General features: G+C 36.5%; 1 protein-coding gene across 1 annotated transcript in view; it reads left to right on the plus strand.

The window, feature by feature from the left end:
* epha4b (eph receptor A4b) overlaps window positions 1–21,333 on the plus strand; it is a 115,039-nt gene that overhangs the window by 78,019 nt on the left and 15,687 nt on the right. Inside the window, exons 9-11 of the mRNA XM_058796558.1 lie at window positions 8,832–8,899; window positions 9,197–9,322; window positions 10,720–10,905. Of these exons, the coding sequence (XP_058652541.1) occupies window positions 8,832–8,899; window positions 9,197–9,322; window positions 10,720–10,905 (380 nt within the window). The remainder of the gene's footprint in view (window positions 1–8,831; window positions 8,900–9,196; window positions 9,323–10,719; window positions 10,906–21,333) is intronic.

Consider the following 21,333-nt stretch of genomic DNA (forward strand, 5'->3'; position numbering starts at 1 on the left):
CTTTGGGCCGATTAGCAAATGAGAGTTTTATTACATGCGTGGCCCCTGCATAGATTAGGGCGACACTAGTCATCGTGTCAGAGGTCAGACTCCTTAATTAATTGGATTCTGACTGCTGTACTGAATCAAACTAATAAAAAGCGGCTCTCAGAAATAGGATCATTATCACTGCAATTTTCTCTCCTGCATTCTCAATTACTGTAATGAATCGTTAACAAATGAGATGTTTCTCCACACCTATCAGAAACACATCCTGGAATTTAGCACATATCTCAATTTAATCTCTTCACTTCGCTAATAATGACTTTAGCTGGAGTAAATCTTTTTTTAAAATAGCAAGCACAGGCCTTGGAGGTCTGCCAGGTCTCCTCCAACAGAGAAAGTAGCTTAAAGAAATGAGGGATCAAGAGACAAGGGACGAGCATTTTGTTTCGCATTCATTCTGGCTATCTGTTATTGCTTGATAATGTAATGATCGTACGGTGCAGCGATGACGGCTCCTGTGAGCTGGAGCCGTGGGTGTCGCTGATTGCCATTAATCTGAAGAGCCACTCCGTGTGATGAAAGCGTTAGGGAGGCATTTCTCTGTCCGTCTCCATCCTATTAGCACTGTGGCAAACACACCGAATGATTAGAAATCGTCTGATCTTTGAGAAAAGCCTGTCGTTTATGCTAATCAGCCCTGCTGACAGACACTGCGGGCCAAAACGTTCCCTCACCAAAAATACGGAGCACTGGAGAGCCCCTCTGTGCATCCCTTTCAGCTTCATTGTCAATTTTTCAAGATTAATTTTGTACGAACACTGTGCAGTGTTGTTGTAACTTCTCTTTTGTTCTGCATTGTGTGCGGTGTAGATGTTCTGAAGCCCAGAAACAAATCCTATTCCTATTTCTCTCCCTCTCTCTTTCTTGGCGTGACAGTAGTGAACAAAGGGTTCAGAACAAAGTGCTGTCATTTGTTGAATTTCTTCATTACTGAATGTTGACGAGATCATTCGCGTAATTTTCTTTTTTGTTCATCAGTAACAGAGGCCTCTCAAAAGCATTTACTTTGATTCTGACTTCAAACATGGACAGTGCTGTCTAATCTGAATTATACCAAAAGCGCTTCGCTTCAGATGTTAACAACGTATAAACGCAACATATTATGCAGCAATCTTCAAAATAAAAGTTCTTCAGTGTTCATTGTAGTACCTTAGGTTCAACTCTTTTTAGTTAAATGGACTGTAGAGATCTTTAGAGATCAAAAAACGAATTGATGTGAGATTGTAGGTTGTTTAGATCCGCATGCCGTAGTCACCCAAAACATTACATTCTGTTATCATTTACTCACCCTCATGTCGTTCCAAACTGTTTTTTTTTTTTTTTTGGTCCATACATTGAAAGTATATGGGGTCCAGTGTCGCTTTGGACCCCACTGACTTTAATTGTCTGGGCAAAAACAGATGAAACATTCTTTAAAATATAATATTTCGTGTTTTGCAGAAGAAGAAAATAAGTCAGGTTTGGAATGACATGAGGGTGAGTAAGTAATGACACAAGTAGTGAGTAAATAATGACTAATAAATAATAGTAAATCATTTTTTGGTGAACTACCTCTTTAAGAAACCATTTAAATAATCTATAATCTCAAGGAGATTATGAAAAATGAAAATCAATGCTTTGTTAGACAAGTTGAAGCAAAGATGCTGCAAAGAACCATTAAAAAATCTTTATTTTTAAGTTACATTTATACATTGTTAATATCTGGAAAAAGGTTCTTAAGATTTTTTAAAAGAACCAAAAACGGTTAGTCTATGGAATTAAAGTGAGATTTCCCTTTTTATTTAAGAGAATAAAAAGTCCTTTGTGGAACTTTGAGCAGTTCGTCTGCAGCATCAGGCTGTGAAAGTTTTAGTTCAAAAAATATATATTATATAAGAGCGCTCAGTAGGTATTTTTAAACAGAATAATTTTCCAGAATTGCTAAAACCTTTTTAGAATTTCAGCATAAGCTGCATGAATTGTCTGTAGACATGTTGCAGACCTGAGAAGGTCACTTTGTCTCCTACGCTTCTCTAGTTCTCCCATTAATAAAAAGTCAAATCCACATATCAGCTTGACCGTAGCTGTTTTGTGTCGTCAGCATGGGCGGTTATCTCAAGGTCACATGCTTATTGTCAAATGAAAGGCTAAGGTTGGTCACCTCCCGTTTTAATGCTGTGGAAAACACAAGGTAATCAAACAAGCAATTAAGCATTATGGGAGGAAATAACTTCATGCTGTGCCCTTTGCAGGTTCCTTTCAGGTTTTACAGCTCTTCTCCAGCCCAGACTCGCGCCAAACAGGAAGTCAACATTTAAAATTGCATGCCATTCATCACTCTGAGATGAGCAGAATGTTTTAAATGTGGAACAGAGCAGTAGAGAAGGTCAGCGTGGAGGTCAGATATGTGTATTTTGCAGAAGCCTAGGATAAACATCCATGTTCTTTTGAATAAAAATCAAGGTCAAAAAGGAAGTTGTAATTTTAAGTTTATTATAAACTGACTGGTATTTCAAAGGGTCATTGCTTTGACCAAACAGTCACTGATTACTCTTTAGCGAAAGGCTTAGTTGATGCTGACTCTCTTGCTCCCGTTTCTACGGCGGTCCACTTTGTGTTTGTAAAATGAGATGCCGGATGAATTAAACCAGATGAGGTGATCGTAATTCAACACACTGCTGGAGCGCAAGGGTAAGGGCAGCGGCAGTCATGGGAATATCTGAACCATTTTTTTCACCTAATTGCAAGTCAGTTTGAAACAGTTGGCAAGGACACGTGGCTAGGGAGGCTTTAATGGAGATGAATGGAATGCAAGGAGGATAGAAGAGAACCCTGACCCATCCTCCTATTTCTGTAGTCCTGCTTGTCTTGATCGACTGATCTGAATATAGAGAAATCTGCTTGTCATATGAAATATTTCTCATTATGCAGCTTGTTTGTCGTCATTTGTCCGAAGTTTGAATTTCGAGAAGGTTCAGTCAAGGTTGAGAAGTTCCTTTGTGACTTTCCAGCCTTTGAACTTCCATTAGATTCACATTTCAATTTGAGACTGTTTGGTTTCAAAGCCTCCCTTTACATCCATATTTACTCAGTTTAAAGGTATCAAACTTTCTTCTAAAGGAGTCTCGGCGTAAAAAAACCCATCCATCTGAACTCACGCAGAGGAGAAAGTTTCCTTCCGTTTGATCACGCCGCCGTCTTTGTCTGGCCAGTGTTCTTGATCCTAAAGAAAATCTGTTTTGGGGAGAGCCGTTTTTCACACCAGGCACCTCGCAGAGATGGGGGAATCAAAAAGCGCCTTAGTCAGCTCGGTGCTCAGGGCAGAGGCTGATGGGAATGGGCTCTACAGCTCTAGGGTTCCTGTTACAGCAGATCACTTTCTCCCCAAGTCTCATTTCAATAGTGTTAGTATGCTGCAGCCCAACTGAGCGCTCCGAGCAGAAAGCACACTGTCAGCACAATCATCAGCTCTGCTCCGACTCAAACCCTCAAAGAGTGTCAGGATGTAGATGTGAAAATATAGAGAGAGAGATGAAGGGAGAGGAGAAACTATCGTGATGGAACTTCCAAAAAGTGAAAAGGTCAGATAAGAAAGAAGGAAAGTAACTGTAACATTGTGAGACATGCATAAAATGACAAACATACTATAACAAGCTGTTCTGTTCCTGATTGCATTTTTATTAGTACATTTATTTAAATACATTTATTTTTTTTTTACATGTGTGTATTTGTGTTCAAAAGTTTGAGTCTGTAAGATTTTTTAATGTTTTTGAGCGCAGTTGCTAAGGCTGAAATTATGTTATCAAAAATGCAGTAATTTTGTGAAATATTATCACAGTATTTTAGTGCATTGTAATGTGTAAATTATTATTTTTATGGCAAAGCCGAGTAAATTTTTAGCAGCATTTACTCCAGTCTTTAGTGTAACACAGTTCTTTAGAAATTATTCTGATATGCTGATTTGGTGCTCAAGAATCATTTATTAGCAATGTTGAAAAAGTTTGTGCTGCTTAATATTTTTGTGAAAACCATGATACATTTTTCAGGATTCTTTCATGAATAAAAAGTTCAAAAGAACATAATTTATTTGAAATACAATTGTTTTGATATATTATAAATGTATTTTATTGTAACCTTTGATCAATTTAATGCATCCTTGCTGAATAAAAGTATTAATTTCTTTACTAAAAAAATCAACTGACCCCAAACTTTTGAACAGTAGTATATATTTAATGATACTGTACTTTGACAATGTAAAACCTCAATTTTACTATACTAATAAAGCTATTTGACTCTAAATAAGAGTAAAAGTGAGAGAATAAGACAAATGGTGATGAATAGTTAACCAAAAAAAAATAAAAAATAGAATTCTGTCACTATTTAGTTATTTAGAAATGATTACTTGTTGCAAACACTTAGGATTTTCTTTCTTTTTAAAAAGCTTAATTTTTGAAAATGTTTTCTGTTAGTAAGAATTATTAAAAGTCGGGTGCAGTCCAGCACAAAATAAAAAAAAAAAAAAGGGTATTATATTCCAAGTTTTCTGAAGCAATGAGATAGCTTTATGTAATTAAAATAAATAAATACAATAAGTGAACAAATCTTTCAGATGGTTCTGTGAACAATCAGTTCATTGGAAATATTAGACTCAAAATGATTAGTTGATGGATCAGATATCCTTATTTCAAATGAGAAATCTCATGAACATATCAGTGAGAGCTATGTTGAATGTCGAGATTTTGATAACTTACATTTCTGTCAGTTCATCACACAAAGCTATCGAATGGCTTTAGATGACTGATTTGAATGGACTGCTTTTATTATACTTTTATGATGCATTTTGGCAAAAGAGTGGCCAGGATATTGTTTAAAAATTAAAATCATGGAAGAAAGAAAGTCATACAGAATGACATGAAGGTGAATAAATGATGACAGAATTTGCATTTTTAGGTGAACTATTATTTATAGAAGCCACAGTATATGGTCTGCAGGACAGAAAGCTGGAAGCTGTCATGAAGAAGAACGGCACTCATGTGACAGCATATTAGACCGGGAAGGTAAATTGATATGTAAATTGAGTGTGCGACTCAGAGAACGAGGAAATATGAAGCTGAAATGTGCTAGACCTTCACGTAGAGCAGGAACAGCTTTTTTTCTCCCGTCAGCAAAGTACAATAGCAGACCCCGGTGTACCGAACATCTCATATCTGTCTGCTCCGTGTGGCAGAATGTTCTAGAGAAAGAGAGCGAGAGTGCATTAGGCAGCACAAAGTGATTTGTCCTCATGGTGTTCAGGCTGTACTGAAAAAGCAGAGGCCTTGCTCAACAAAAGCAAGCAGCGCTCGCCCATTTATTGGAGGAACACTGGAAGATTGGAGTCGTTCATCAGGGTGATGCTCGCTGCTTTGTTCTTGTAGGCGAGACATTTTGTCAATATAAGATGCTCTTTTTCTCATTAGATTTCTGAGAGGCCTGTCAGCCATACGGACTTACAGTGAGAACAGCTTCATAAGATTTGTGGTTCTCAATATCCGCATACACACTTTATGTAATGGAAATGTATGCTCGTTATCGACATGCGGCACAGAATGTGCACATTTTCATTTCAAAACAAACTGACTGTAGAAACGGTTGAATTGTATAAACTATAGAATCCTATTATTTTAACTTGACAAGTTTTCTCTTTGGTATAGTATTATTTTGATGCCCCAGTGAAGATATTATTATTTGATAATGAATAATAGCCATAAATGATCGTAGAGTTCAAAATTCAAATGTTAAGAACTGGCTACCTTTCAATTCATGAATTTGTATTGAATTTGTAAATTTAACACGTTTGTCTATCTATCTATCTATCTATCTATCTATCTATCTATCTATCTATCTATCTATCTGTCTATCTGTCTATCTGTCTCTCTGTCTGTCTATCTGTCTGTCTGTCTGTCTGTTTTTGTTTGTTCTGTCTTCCTGTTGCTTGTTCTCTTGTCCGTTTTGCCGTTCTTTCGTTCATTCTATTTATCAAGCTATCATTTGTTCTGTCTATTGAGCTATTGTTCTATCGTAATATAGTTGTCATTCTATTTATCATTTAATTAGTTGTTATCTATCTATCTATCTATCTATCTATCTATCTATCTATCTATCTATCATTCGTTTGTCCGTTCGTTCTCTATCATTCTGTCTATGCATAAAATTCTAACGCTTTTAACTATTTTCAAAACACAAGACTCAAACATAACCAACAATGCCATCTGACACACAAACAAACCTTCAGAAAGTGAGACGTTAGAGTGCTGCAAATGTAATTGTTGTGCTTTTAAGCATCTCTATAAAAGGATGATGGCATTGGATTCAGCCCTAACAAAACATTAGAAAAATGAAGGCAAAGTCTTTGTCACAATATGCACGCACGCACACACACACACACACACACACACACACACAGAATGTTGGTGTGTACTTGTGTCACTTTCCTGACAGCACAGCTGAGTGCTGTCATAATAAACAGCTGTTAAATTTGCTGATATTTTCCCATTTGTTAGATTGCGTTCAAGAAAAACAATAAAGTTAAGATTTTAATGAATGGCTTGTTTTCTAGTTTTGATGGCCTTCAGCCATTCATCTTGTTATATGTCACATTTTTCTTCATTCTCCTTGACATCAATGACGAGATGAGTCAAGGTTTCCACACACACACGCACGCACAGGGGGATCCATCCGTCCAGCCAATTAGTGGCGTTTACACGATGACAAGCTTGTGTTTGATTCAGCCAAATAAAATCAGCATCAAACTGAAGTGATGGAGCATGATGAACACTGGCAATCGGTTCCACTATGTAGTGTACACACACATGTGTGCGAGTGAGGTGCGCTTGCCAAAGACAGAATCATTCTCACTTTTCTCTGCCACGCAATCACAGCTCCAGCCTGCCAACTCGCCATGGCTGGGCTCCTGTGACCCTGGCATGGGCGGCCCCTCTCCTCATCATTACTGCCAAATTAAAAGCCAGAAGCCTCCAGCTCATCTGTCTCCCTGCTGCCGACTCTTATCACGAGCTCGGCCGCTCCCTCGCCGTGCCGAACCCAGAGCACGCTTATTACGGATGCCTTGGAACTCACCCCAAACCAATTATAATCAAAAAATGATTTTAAAATGTACTAGTCCTTGATTGTAATGAGAGAGTTCTACATTTTCTTCTCAGATTAGCTGTCATGAGTGATTCTTACTTTGAGACAAATTACCGAGGGGAGTTTAGGCACAGGAACAGGGGAGAGAAGAACCTGAAGAAGGGAAATGTAATTCCCTCATAGCTTCTCTCGTTAAAGCGTAATGCTTTTTGCAAGGGAGCATGAAAGATTAGGCAGTTATATGTGGGAAGTTGCAGAGGCTGATTCGGTTCAAGAGGATCTTCAGTCAAGCATCCTCATGACCTGCTCTAAGGTAAAGAAATGGGTTTCTAGGCACATTCAAAGGCTGGTCAGTTCATTCGGCATCTTGGTAACATCTCAAAATCAATTCCAGTCATGCAAATATTGCTTATATCCTGAATAGAGAAAGATTTTTGTTGTCTCTGACACATGGCACCAGGGCTGAACATTTACAAATTGTTTTGTGTTTTTTGTTTTGTTTTGTTATTATATATTATTTATTTGTTTATTTTATGGGCACTATTTATTATTAATCAGATTTTTTAAACTTACTGGCACCTTGTTTTTATTAAATGTTTGTTTGTTTGTTTGTTTGTTTGTTTGTTCGTTCAACTTTATGTTGAATGTTATTTTATTATTTTGATCATTGGCACCATTTATTTATTTATTTACTTATGTATTTACTTACGTACTACATAAGCTCTGTAACTCTATATAAATATGTATATATATATATATATATATGAAGGAAATAACTTAACATAAATATAGGAGCCTGATAAAAATGCTAATTTTAGAAGAAAATTTCAGACGGCACTTAGAGGCTTTTGCATCTGAACTCTTCATATATATATATATATATATATATACTGTATATACCTCTTTAGTTCACGATGGAAATTTGAGCTTGAGTTTAGTCTCATATTCAGTCTCCCATAGCAGATGCAAAGTCAAACATGGATTTCATGAAAAGGTGAACTTGTACAATTGAAATGTAAAAAAGCTATTATTTAATTTCACTAAATGAAATGCCTTTAGGAGACACGCTTCAGGGGTCTTTTAATGCGTAAACTGCAACTGCATTTAGTTGACAAATGACTGTGAGGGGGGCTGTTGTTTTGCAGTGATTTTTAAAATGTTGCTAAGCCTCTAGGAGCTTTTATACTGGGTGTGTTGCACTATATTGCTGCAGGCGAAGGCAGACGGTTTCAGAATCGTACCCACGGAGACCCAGAACACCAGTGGGTATTTTTAGACATTCCAACGTGCCCTCGGAGACTAACTCACAGATGTGCTAGTGCGCTCAACACACACACACACACACACACACACATACATACATGCAAAGACTAACTTTTATCAGGGCATACACTTCCTCAAACTCTCATTTGAAGACTTGTATTCATGTTTTAGATGGCATACTCATTCAAACGTGTTCAGACTCAATTAATGCTATATATATGGACTGGAAAACAGTGATTGATGTTACAGCTGAGTCTAATATATGAAGGGAACTTCATCTCTTCGGTAGCATGGAAATGATCATAATCTTTTCCTCACTCTTATACAGTCCTGAATGGCAATTTTATAGCTGGTTTATAAAAATATACATTTTTATAGGTGATGTTTTTATCTTTTTTTTTTTTTATGTGTTGCAGACATTGTGGCTACATTAAAGCGAAGCAAGATCCAGATGAAGAAAAAATGCAGTTTCAGAACGGGAGAGGTATGATGGCCAAAATAGCACACACAAACACACACACAAAACACTCATACATAATGGATTGTCAAAACAAACGGTTGTTTTTAGAGGTAACATAAATGTAAAAGGTCTCTCTTCCAGTCTCGGCTGTGAGAGTGCAATATAAATCAAAAACCCTCATGCTCAACCTCACCACAGAGTTTATCTTTTCCAACTTTTTTAGGAGGCTGTTTGGGTTTATGGTGCAGTCGTGTCTTGGCATTCATTTGGACTGAAAATCCCCGTGTGAAAATCATATGTGTTTTTTTTTTCTTATTGCAGTGAAACTGCCAGGAAGCAGGACGTATATTCACCCCCATACTTACGAGGACCCAAATCAAGCTGTCCGAGATTTTGCCAAGGAAATCGATGCCTCCACTATACGTATAGAGAGAGTTATAGGTGCAGGTGAGAGTCTTATTCTTCTATAGATAAAATTGTGGAAATAAAATGAAAATAAAACAATACTGAATCTCAAATATACATTATGCAAATTGTGTCAGTGTAGCTCCTTCAATATAGAGGTTTGTTCATTTCATAAAACGTGTTTTCAGTGTTTAAGCGCAGTTGTGTGCTAATGTATGTCAAAGAACGGAGGTTTCTATTTGAGCCCTAATTATAGAACGTCTGCTGACTGTAATCCTCACACACAAAGCTGTTGTTTGAAATACTGAGCTGTTAATACCGCATATCTCTGCGTCTGAACTTGGCTTTGAAATCTCATTTTCCTCAGCGTATGCTTTCTCTGTCCATGAGTGACTGTTTCTCCATTTTTCAGACTTTTTTATGTTTTATCCTGGTTCTTTATTTCTCTGTCTCATTTCCTATTTCTCTTCATCTGGCTGCAATAGTGTGCAATAGAGTTCTTTAGGGCTTTAGGAGCTCTGAATTAAACAATGCCATGGAGAAATCTTCTTAGATTCTTTGTGTGAGAACAGGACACGCGTTTAACCCAAACATATTTGGCTGAGATGTTATCCATCATATAACAGAGCTTTCCCAGAACAATATATATCTATATATACTGTATGTGCTGCTAAACTGTATAATTGTTCTTTGTCAATGCTAATTGGTTTTCTACAAAGCTATTCTAGTTTTATGTTGCTTGTGTCCCTCCACAGTCCCTTTCTTCTCACGTAATAACATTTCAACAAATATCAGTAAAATTTTTGTCTTGTCTCTCTCAAAAAAAAAAAATTAATAAATGGGTATATATCCATTATATATATTATTATATATTGTGTACTTGTATAAATTATTTTCTTACCCCATTGGCAAAATGTTTTTTTGTTGTTGTTGTTGTTGTTTTTATTCAATTCAAATGTGGTCAGAAAAAAGAACTAAAATTGTAATATATATATATATAATCTGCTGTTTTAATGAATAGACATATCTTATGCATAAAATATATCTATATTAAATTGTTTATATATTTGATCACACTTTATTTTAATGTCAAATTTTGGCTATTAACAAACCATTCATTATGACTTTTGCCTCAATAAATTCCTAATTTGTTGATTATTAACAGTTAGTAAGGTAGTAAGAATAGTAAGATATAGAATATTGTCATGCATATGTGCTTTATAAGTACTAATAAACAGCCAATATGTTAATAATATACATGCTAATAAGCAACTAGTCAATAATGAGAAGTGTTACCATACATTTTCACTGGAAAACAAGACAGCACAGTCACAGTCACAGTGTCCAGTCAAGTGAATTTTATTTATGCATATTTTCCTTCATAAATCCGCCATAGTCTGATGCTGATGTGCTGATGATAGCCATGCGTTGCTTTCCAGGTGAGTTTGGTGAGGTTTGCAGTGGCCGTCTGAAGCTCCCCAGCAAGAGAGAAATATACGTGGCCATCAAAAGTCTGAAAGCAGGATACTCAGAGAAGCAGAGGCGGGACTTCCTGAGCGAGGCCAGCATCATGGGCCAATTCGACCACCCCAACATCATCAGACTGGAGGGAGTCGTTACCAGATGTAAGTGACTGACATGTACTCTCGTCTTCACCTTCACCCAGTGGCTTTTAAAAGACGGATTGAAAAGTTTATGTAAGTAAACATACACTGCATTGTAAGCACTGAGGGAAAAATAAGCTGTTCTCAAAAGTGCTTTCAGAAATCATTTTGCGGGGATTCAATTGCACAGTTGAGTTCTTGGGTCGGTACAATTTTTATACAGCGTGGTTGAATAGGACAATATATGATTATTGTGACTAGGGGTCGACCGATTATCGGCCTGGCCGATATTAAGCATTTTTATGATTATCGGTATCGGTCATTTTCAAAACCGATGTGCCGATAAAATTATTTAATATTGAAACGCGCTATTTGGCTCTGATGCAGCCTGTCAGAACTCATCACTCTGTGGCCTCGAGCAGTCTCCGCCCACCACGCATCTGATTTGTTGGGAGTCACGAGTCAGACCAATCAATGTGGAAGACTAAGGCACTCTCACACTGAAAGCGCTTGCTACAGTTTCAGTGATCATCACGCATCAGTTGTCTCTCAAAGGCAGCAGCAGACGTTGCTCAAGTTGCAATAAATCACAATCCACTACACTGAAGTTGCAAAACACCTCAATATTATCTATTTATGGTTTCCGCGATGGGGAAAACGCAGACGGAACCGCGGAATCCAGTCATATAAAGGGAATTTACTGTATAACGCGGAGTCACAGAGTTCGTCAAAGTTTGGATGAATTAATCAAAAGTAGGTCAGTACACTTAAATCGACTCGCGCTATGGACTAGTATCTGTAAATATTAAGCTGCAAAAAGACTTATTTAAATATGAATTCTGCATGTCTCTGTATATGTGAATGGCACAGACACGCGGTTTTGATTACACACACACACACTGAAGTGCGCGACGCTCGCGGTGTTTTCAGCATCTGCCGTCTCACTAAATGAGGACATAAATACATGACCAACATCCCCAGAACTGCTCTGAGAGTTGCTTCATGAGCATTTGACCGTTTCATTTGAGTAAAACGATCGTCATATCACATACATAGGCTATACAGAAACTTAAGAGGTCCTCATGGCAACCCGTCAAAATAAAAGTTCGGTTTATCTACTACTACTACTACAACAACAACAACTTTTGTTTAAAAGAATAATCACACAATACGCTATTTATTCCATGTTTTAATTTTAATGGTAAACCCATTTTTTTGCCAAAAAATTGAGTTTAACTCTCATTTGAATAAAAGATAACTGAAATTAATGTTTTATGGCTTCATTTGCACTGCACTGTAAATTAAAACTAATCGAAATTACTGTCACATAGGCCAAGATTAAGATACTGTCACACAGGCCAAGATTATGACGGCATAAATTGTGTAATTTCAATAGGCTATTGAACCAAGTGTGCCTATAACAGGCTATTAGTGTTATAGTTTAATTAAAATAGTTGCAGTCTTCTTCACAACTTCTACAATGGAGCTATGAAGACAATTAAATTATTTACACTTTTATATTATAATTATGAGAGGTTATGCTATTCCACATACATTTCTAACATGTAAATTATTGAAGCCAAATACTTACATTTCCCCAAGCTGTTTAGCTGTAGTACAGTATTCATAGGCTTAATCATGAAGCATGCAGTGGCCCCACTTTTAACTCTCTCTTTATATTACCCTTATTGTAGATGGATGCATGGAGGATGACAAGAGTAAGAAGTGCAATCAACACCAGGGAAGGCAGTTTTTGTCAGAGCCCTTGTTATTCTTAATTTTGACATTAATTTTCATTTTTACATTAGACATAATATATCAGTTAAAAATATCGGTTATCGGTCCACTTGGTCTGTAATAATCGGTATCGGCATCGGCCCTGAAAAACACATGTCGGTCAACCCCTAATTGTGACCACACCAACAAACCTTTTCCGCCACAGCAGTCACAAAGTGTTTTCATGGCGTTGTGATTAAGAGCCAGATGGAGGTGTGCTGTACTCACTGACGTGCTCAGCCTTGGGGAGGACAGAAACAGAGCTCGACTGTTCCACCTGAATGGCTCTGTTGAGTTGGATCCGACCACACAAGAGGGTTGGAAGACAAAGACTCGCTACAGCAGATGTATTGCAGAGCAAGCCTTTAAACGTGACTAAACATATTATCTCTAGAATTCACTTTTCATTTGGAAATGTTCATTTGGCTACTTGGGAACTTTTGATTAGGGAATGTTATGCAAAAGTAAACCTAAGTACATTAAATGACTAATAAAACTGGCGCTTAACTCGTCCCCTACTGTTTGTGCTACAGACAATTAAAGAAAGATGATAACTATGTCATTTTTTTTTAAACCACCTAGCAAATAAATGCCTAAAACCAACCAAAAATCCTAGAAAACATATAAGAACTTGCTAACATCCTAGCATTGCAGTTTAGACAATGATGTGTAGAAAACAGTCCGATTGTATTCAGACAGTCTAATATTTTGAGTAGAATTTGTAATAATTGGTGTCCTTTAAACATTTTTAAGTCTTTAGCAAAGTTTTACAACAGTATAGATTAGGTATAATCAGTATTTTATAAAAATTCAGCAACATGAAGAACATTACAAGTCTAGTAAGTCAAGTGTAAATGTTACGCTGATCTTTAAATAATGTAAACTAGGCTTTTTTTAACATTCTTACAAGCAAAATGAAATGTTTAGAAACTTTTAGGGATATATATTTGTTTTCCTTATATCACTTGTTTCTCCAATCTTCAGCTGCCGTTTTGCACTTGTATGTTTGTGGCCTGATGGCGTTGTCTAAATTGGATCTTAATCGCATACTGAGATAGACTTACGCAGTGTTATGTGTGTTAGAAACCTTTCAGAGTCTCATTATCTCATCAGTAATGGGGGAGAGCTTATCGGGGAACTTCAGCTTTCACCAGACGCCAAACAAAAACCCTTTCTTTCGAGCGTCATTATGACTGAACAAACGTCTGCGGCTCTGCACTACCTATAGAGCACAACAATGAAAGTATACATATTTATGACTGCATGAATATTAATAATTTAAATAGTTAATTGGATGTGTTTTAAGTGTCATAAATATTCAGCAGTGCACATATGAACAGCGACATCTCGACATTTCTTATTCATTTTTCGCTCTGTTCTCTCTAATGCGGAATGCTAATTTTGACCTTTTGTTAGCATTGGTTTGTGCAGTTTACAGAACTATTTTCTCCGTAAATCGAGTTTGCTTTTCATTTTGAAAAGGCAGACGCTGCCTAATTGCCTGTCCTCCAGTTATAAGTGGTGTATTTATGTTCTGAGCAAATATCAAGGGCTCGGGGGTTAAAGCTCAGTTCAGTATCTCTCGGAGCACGCAGACTCTTTGGAAGAACAAAGTAGCGGTTTAAGTGAGAGTAATGCATTCAACATTGGGCTGCACTCTGACCTCTGTCTTCGTGGAATAGACCAGTCCTCTGTTGGAATCTAAAATAAGCAGGCTTTTGACAGGGTTTGACAGAGAGTTTAGGGGAAGATGTAGAGAGGAAATATTTGACATTCTTAGAAAAAAAACTTGCTACATGTACTGCATTAGGCTAACCGAGACTTGTCATAGCACTTGCATTTTATTGCTCTTTTGTTGGTTTTGATTGCCTCTATTGTAATCATTTGTAAGTCTCTTTGGATAAAAGCACCTGCTAAATGACTTAATGTAAATGTATTCCAGCTAGTTGCTGTAGTTGATATACTAAAATAACTAAAACTAAAAATTAAATAATAAATGTATAAAACTGCATAGACATATACGGGGGGAAACAAAACTGCAAAAAATAACAATAAAAAATTGGCAAAAACACAACAAAATTACTAATACTTTATCTAAAATTAAAATAAGAGTGGAAAATATGAAAATTAAAATTAGGTTAAAAATATTCATAAAAAACTATAATAGTATCTCAATGCTAAAATGTGTGTTCAGTGTGTTCTGCTCTTATGTTTACTAATTTAAGAATCTGCAAGATGCTTGTCATTTAAAAAAGAGATCATAAAACATTTTTTTAAATGAAGCTATTGAATTTACACAATTTGTGTTATTTTTGTGAAAGGTTGTGATTTAAATTTTGTCTTGTGGAATATACTTGATTATCTTTAATAAAAATTGTAACTTAAAATAAATTATTATTATTAAAAAAAAAATTGTACTCTTATGTTTAAGACTTTATTTCTCTTATGTATTAAACATCTTAGAGATTCTGAAAGTGATAGTCATGTCACTGTCCATATGGCTGCATGTATTCTGGCTTTGGGGGTTGTGAATGGCCGCACGTATGACAGCGGAGAGAGGCAATTTCACAGATCACTGCTCAGCAGGTCAGTGGCTGCAGGGCCGAGGAGAGGGCAAGGGAACAGCAGGGACAGCTCTCTAACCTTTCCCTCCAAACAGTTATTCAAAACATCCATTTCTAACAGCTCCCAGCATTCAAATCCTTCCATCACGATTGCCACTTACTGTAGCAACAAAAAAACAACCTTTGGGATACATAAAATCCTTGAAGGGTAATGTGTCTCTGGCTGTTATCATATCTTTGAGCTAAAAGTGTCTAATTCATAAGCAGTCATTCATTTTAAACAGATTCTCAAACTGATTTGCAAAGTGTTGATAAATTACTCTGTATTTAGCACAACAGGCTTCCAGTGGTTATGGAAAACTTGGAAATATCAGCAAATTTGCAAGCATGAATGGACTTTTAATATATTTAATTGGTGTTCATTGCTTTTTGTGAGTGCAGTCTCTATAAACTCATTTTAAAACATTATTAAAACACCCAGTAATCTCGAACATCTGCAAAAGTAAAATCATAAAAATCCATTTGTGATAAACAGCAGCATTTCATACACCACAAAACAACATCAAATAAAATGTAAAATGCTGCTGGAAACACTTTTGAATAATGACTCAGATGAGTTGGTAAATCAAGTTATAACTGGTTCTTTGACTTCCCAATGTTATCCTTCAGGGCTAATTTTAGTGATGTACAAAGAAGCCTTTGTAAATGTAGGTTTTATTGTGTTTTTTCTTTACGCTCGTGGCCTCAGCGATCAACAAATCCAAAACAGAGCTCCAATCAACAGTGCATTATCAGAATAATGTTCCAAACCCTCCCTCTCACTGTGATTGCTTCCATTGTTATGTAGATGGTGGGTCTGGTGCGACTAAAAGAAAGCTTTGGAAATAGCCCTTTTAATTGCTATCTCGTCATTTGTCAGAAAAGTTCTGATCTCTCAGTATCTCTCATTTCCTCCTTTATGTGCCAACAATCGCCTAATCTGGAAGCATTCAATTTGGAGGAGGCTATCATCTCCTCTCATCGTGCTCTTTCCAGCGCAAAGGATTTTCCTCTTAACGAAGTGGCTGCTATTTCGAGAACGCATTCATTAAAACCACCTCTCCTTTGTTTAGGGGACAATGAAAGTTTAAAGTCTTGCGGAGATTCTTGTGTTAAATTACGCTAACTCTTGTGGTAGATTTAGGGTTGCGATGTAGGGAACAGCGAGGACTTGGAAAGCAGCTCAGTGCTAAGTACATCATGCGTCATTTAGTTAAAACACAATTTGGAAAATCAATAAGATTGTAAAGTTGAAGAACAGCTCCTTTTGTTCTTTTGTTCATAATCGTGCACAAAGTGAACCATCAGGGCATCAACCTGGTCAATTTCTCTTTAATCCTATAAGTTAGTTCATTGTATATCAGTGCAGAATATATGGAGATATGAGTTCTGCTGTTACCATGCTGCCGAAATAAACCGCTTTAATGCAGGGTGTAAAATCAATACTCTATTTGCAATAGGGGTTTTCGCTCGATGGATGAACCAGCATTGAGAATGGGCCTGATTTGAGCTTGTTAAGGGGTGTCACTGCTGGGGTCCTGATGGGACGACTACAGGCTAAATGTAAAGCCTCTGGTGTGCCGCTTTACACACAAACATATGTTTATACACACACGCTCAAGCTGGTGCGCCTCCCTCCCAATACGCAATTACACAATCCGCCTCGTATCTGATGTCACAAAGCATTTTTTATAACGTACATGCTCTCTAAATGTCAAATCACCTGCAACAAAGGTCTGTTTCCTTTAGTGATTATCCTACAATACCGGTTAGAAGTAAATCACAGGGGTGTTGCATTACACAGATGAGCTGTTATGTGATATTGATTACTTGAGTTTGTTGCAGGTATTCATTTTTCTCTCGAACGTGCGATACAAACATGTAGGTCAGAGGGACTCCGTTGGGAATAGATTTATCCAGCGATTTTTCCCGGTAAGTACGTATAGAGTTCAAGAGATTCTGTGCAAAACGCCTCTGACAGCAGCGTGCTGTGACAGCTTTATTTAAGCGGATATGGTTTTTAAGTCTCTGTCCTAGATATTACAACACAAGCAGACCTGGATCCATGCTTCCATTTTCACCACAGACAATGACAGCTTAATCTTTATTTCTGTACTTTTATAGTCGCATTTACATTTTACATTTATGCATTTATCAGACACACTTATTCGGAGCAAAAACAGTACAATAACATAAACGTTTCATATTTGTATTATGTGTGTGCTCACGACGGAGGTGTGTTTTTAGACGTTTCTTGAAAGAGTTCTGAAAATCATGCTATCAAGCTTTGAAGAAATTATTTTGTGTCTTTTAAATTTGCTTCTATTTATTTGTTTATTGTTATATTTCATTGTTATATTTATTTAACAATTTTTGGGAAATAAGTTTTTGTTTTGTTTTTGAAAGAAGTCAAAGAAGTCATGCTCACCAAGGCTGCATTTATTTGTTCAAAAATACAGTAAAAACAATGATATTATGAAATAGTATTACGATTTATTATTTTTTATTTTCCATTTTAATATTTTAAAAATGTAATTTATTCTTGTAATGGCAAAACCATATTTTCAGCTGCAATTTTCCAGTCTTAAATATCACAGGATCAATCAGAAATCATTCTAATATGCTGATTTGATTTTCAATAAACATTTCTTATTATTATCAATATTGAAAACAGTTGTGCTGCTGAATATTATTGTGGCAACTGTGATACATTTTTCAGGATTCTTTGAGAAATAGAAATTTGATTAATAGAAAAAGTTTAGCATTTATTTGAAATATCTTGTTTTTCTTTAGTTTTTTTTTTCTTTTGTAACAATGTATTAGTCTTTACTGTACTTTTGAATTTAAATGAATTTAATGAATTCATTAATGCATCCAAGCTGATTTCTGGAGTGAAATAAGGGGGGGGAAGTATAACTTTTTATAAGCTCTTTTATAACCCACAGCAGCATCATGATATATCACTGTAAGAAAATATCTTCCATAGAGAAGTTTACAGACATTTCCTGTTAACCTAAAACACAGCACAATTTAGTGCGTAATCTAAAATACAGGGAAAGCGCTTACAAAAAAATCAATAAGGACAATTCCTGCATATTAACAGAACGTTGTGTCAGACAGTTGCATTGTCTTCTGAAGAATGATTTGTAATCCTGCCTGCCTGAGCCATATTTAGTGTCACCCTCAGGGTTTCTTGATCTTCACAGTATGTAAATCTATAACCTGTTGAAGCTCTGTACCTGAGGCCACACTTAGTAAGCCACCAGTGACATTAACTGCTAGTTCACTCCCACACACACAGAGCTCATTGTAGACCGCTGCTATTCCAGCCATGCAGGGTTCACGAAGGGTTAAACATATTCGTCTCTTTGTAGAAACAAAGCAAAAAGAGAAACCAGGTCTTGAGGGTGAAATCACAGAGATATGCCTGCCCTCTGTTCATAAGACATGTGATGCTAATGCAGGAAGCCCTCAATGAGCTCCATTGTGTGCTTTTGAGATAGCGACCACCGTCTGCACCGGATGAAGCTGCTTGTGTGTGCTTGTGGTTCTGCCGTAACCTTTTTGTATCTCGTCAGGAAAAATTGCCATGTCAGATGTCCAGATGATCACTTGATAACACATGAATTAGAAGGGAAATTAAAAAAATCCCCTCAATATTGCCAGAGATAAATGTCAAGAGTGAATCTTTCAGAGTTTTCCGAAGAGGACATAATAAGGAGTGTTTTTTTAGTTAAACGCCTGCTGTAATCGTGGCTGACGGTTTTTTAACACTTAAACCCACATATAAAATCAACATTAGATGACCTTTCAAAAAGATTTACCAGAGCTGTTTTATTATAAGATTTGAGACAAAGTTTAGTCAAGTGTTTAAGGTCCTTGCATGCATACCGAGTCCGAAATTTTTGTATGCGTTTTTTCATTGGTTTTGTATTCGTCATCCTTTCCCATCAAAATACTTGCTACGGATGCGAGAACACAGAAAATCGAACCTGATCCGTTTTTTTTTTTTTTTTTTTTTTACTTGTGGAAATTTCGGACGAGATTTTCGGACTCAGTATGCAAAGACCTTTAATATGAAATTAATTTTCTTTGTAAATTATAGATTTTGAAACCAGTTCTGTTTTGGACGACTCCCACATTAAAGCATATACTGTATGCGATCCTGTTAAATTTTATTTTATTTTATTTCAAATAACATATTAGATGAAAAAACTTAATTAAAAAAAAAATACTAAAAATGAAAATGAACTTTCAAACTTTCAACAAAAATGAGTTTTGATTAATCCTGTAAAATACTAACTGCAATAAATGTTTAAGCTAAAACACGTAATGCTGTTAAATCCTCACATCTGCCCTCACAGTGTTTAACTGCATGTCCAGCTCGTGTTTTCTCTCTCTGGGCTCGGCTCTGAGGTCAGGGCCCCGGGAGGCTGCCGTAAGCTTCTCTGATCGGATCCACTGCCTCGGCCACCCGCTCTTTCAGGATCAATGCCAGTCGCCGCTTCAACTCACTTTCTGATAAGGCAGTCACACACACACACACACACACACACATAGTGACATCAGATGGCCACCCGTTGTCGTTCCATTCCCAGAACACAGTGCACCGCGGTCCATTCCCTCTCTTTCTCTTTCAGCGGCTGACAGCTACATTAGTCTGCCTCCGAAAAGTAAAAGGAATTGCATTTTTTTCCCCTCTTTTTTCAAATGAGACATGGGGCTTTAGGTTTGGGGGTGTCGTGGAAGGCATTTATCTTGGTGAGATAGTGATTTAATTTTAGGTGATGTATAACCAGTCTGTTGCTGTGGTGATGCTCGGAGGGGGGTGATCAAACCTGTTTTTCACAAACTCATAGAGACATATATATTTATATACACATACAGACCTCACGTCCCATGACTCGAGCACATATCTCTGTATTCCAGAGTGGAGGTGTCCGGAATGCAAGTCATTTATCAGCACTGACGTGGCTGGTGTTTACATGTCCCTGAGAGAGACAGGGACAACAGCACCAAATAAACACTGATACACTGACACACATTCTGAGTGCTCACATTTTTTGGGAGTAGTAACCAAGGACATTTCTATGTTGTTTTTTTTCTTTTAGAAAGAAAATGCCAATTTATGCATTGTTTTCATCATCATTTACTACTATACCCATATTGCATTAGTGTTATTATTGTTAACTGAAACTAAAATGTTTTTTGTAAAATTAAAAAAAATTAAAAAATATTAAATGAAAATTTGAAATACTGTCAAATAACACATTTTGACTATGTCAAATGCTAACTGAATCAAATGTTTAAGCTGAAGTACTAAAAATACTAAATAATAAATGTAAAAAAATTCTAAAATTAAAATGAAAACTACAGAAATATTTCAATAAAAACTAATAAAATGACAAAACCACATAACAGCGTTGCTAACAATTAAAATTAATTCTGAAAAGAAATATTAAAGAATTTTCAAAGTATTAATAAATACTATAATAGTATATAAATAACATGAAAATGACACTGCTTTGCATGTCAGTTTATAAAAAAAAAAAAAAAAAATGGCTGAAGCTGAGTCTATTGAGCAAATGGTCAATAAACTCAGCTGTATATATATATAGAGAGAGAGAGAGAGAGCACAAAAATAAAACCCCACCCTCTACTCAATATTCCTTTTCAGTTGGAAATACCGTTGAAATAAAGTCGACAGCAACTTCATGCAGACTTTAAAATTTTGTTCAAAAAATGCAGGTCCTCCATAGACTAATATTTGTAAAGAGCAATTTAGTGGCTTAAAAGCGAATGAACACTACATCTCTCTGGGTGCTAACAAGATGGCCTGTTTCCTGCTATCTGGCTCACTATAAGCCCACTTAGCATTCAGTGTCTGTACATGAACCTATAAGCCTCCGCTCTGGAGACCTACTTATGCTTGGCGTAGGTTCATACACAGCGCTGATATGCCCCTTTAACAAGGGCAAACATGGTGTACACCACCAGAATCATACGCCCCAACTAATCAACAGGCATATTTGACACGGTCATTTTACCCCAGCGGTCACGTTTGGATTCG

The sequence above is a fragment of the Onychostoma macrolepis genome, chromosome 02 (assembly GCF_012432095.1).
Source record: "Onychostoma macrolepis isolate SWU-2019 chromosome 02, ASM1243209v1, whole genome shotgun sequence".
NCBI lineage: Eukaryota > Metazoa > Chordata > Actinopteri > Cypriniformes > Cyprinidae > Onychostoma > Onychostoma macrolepis.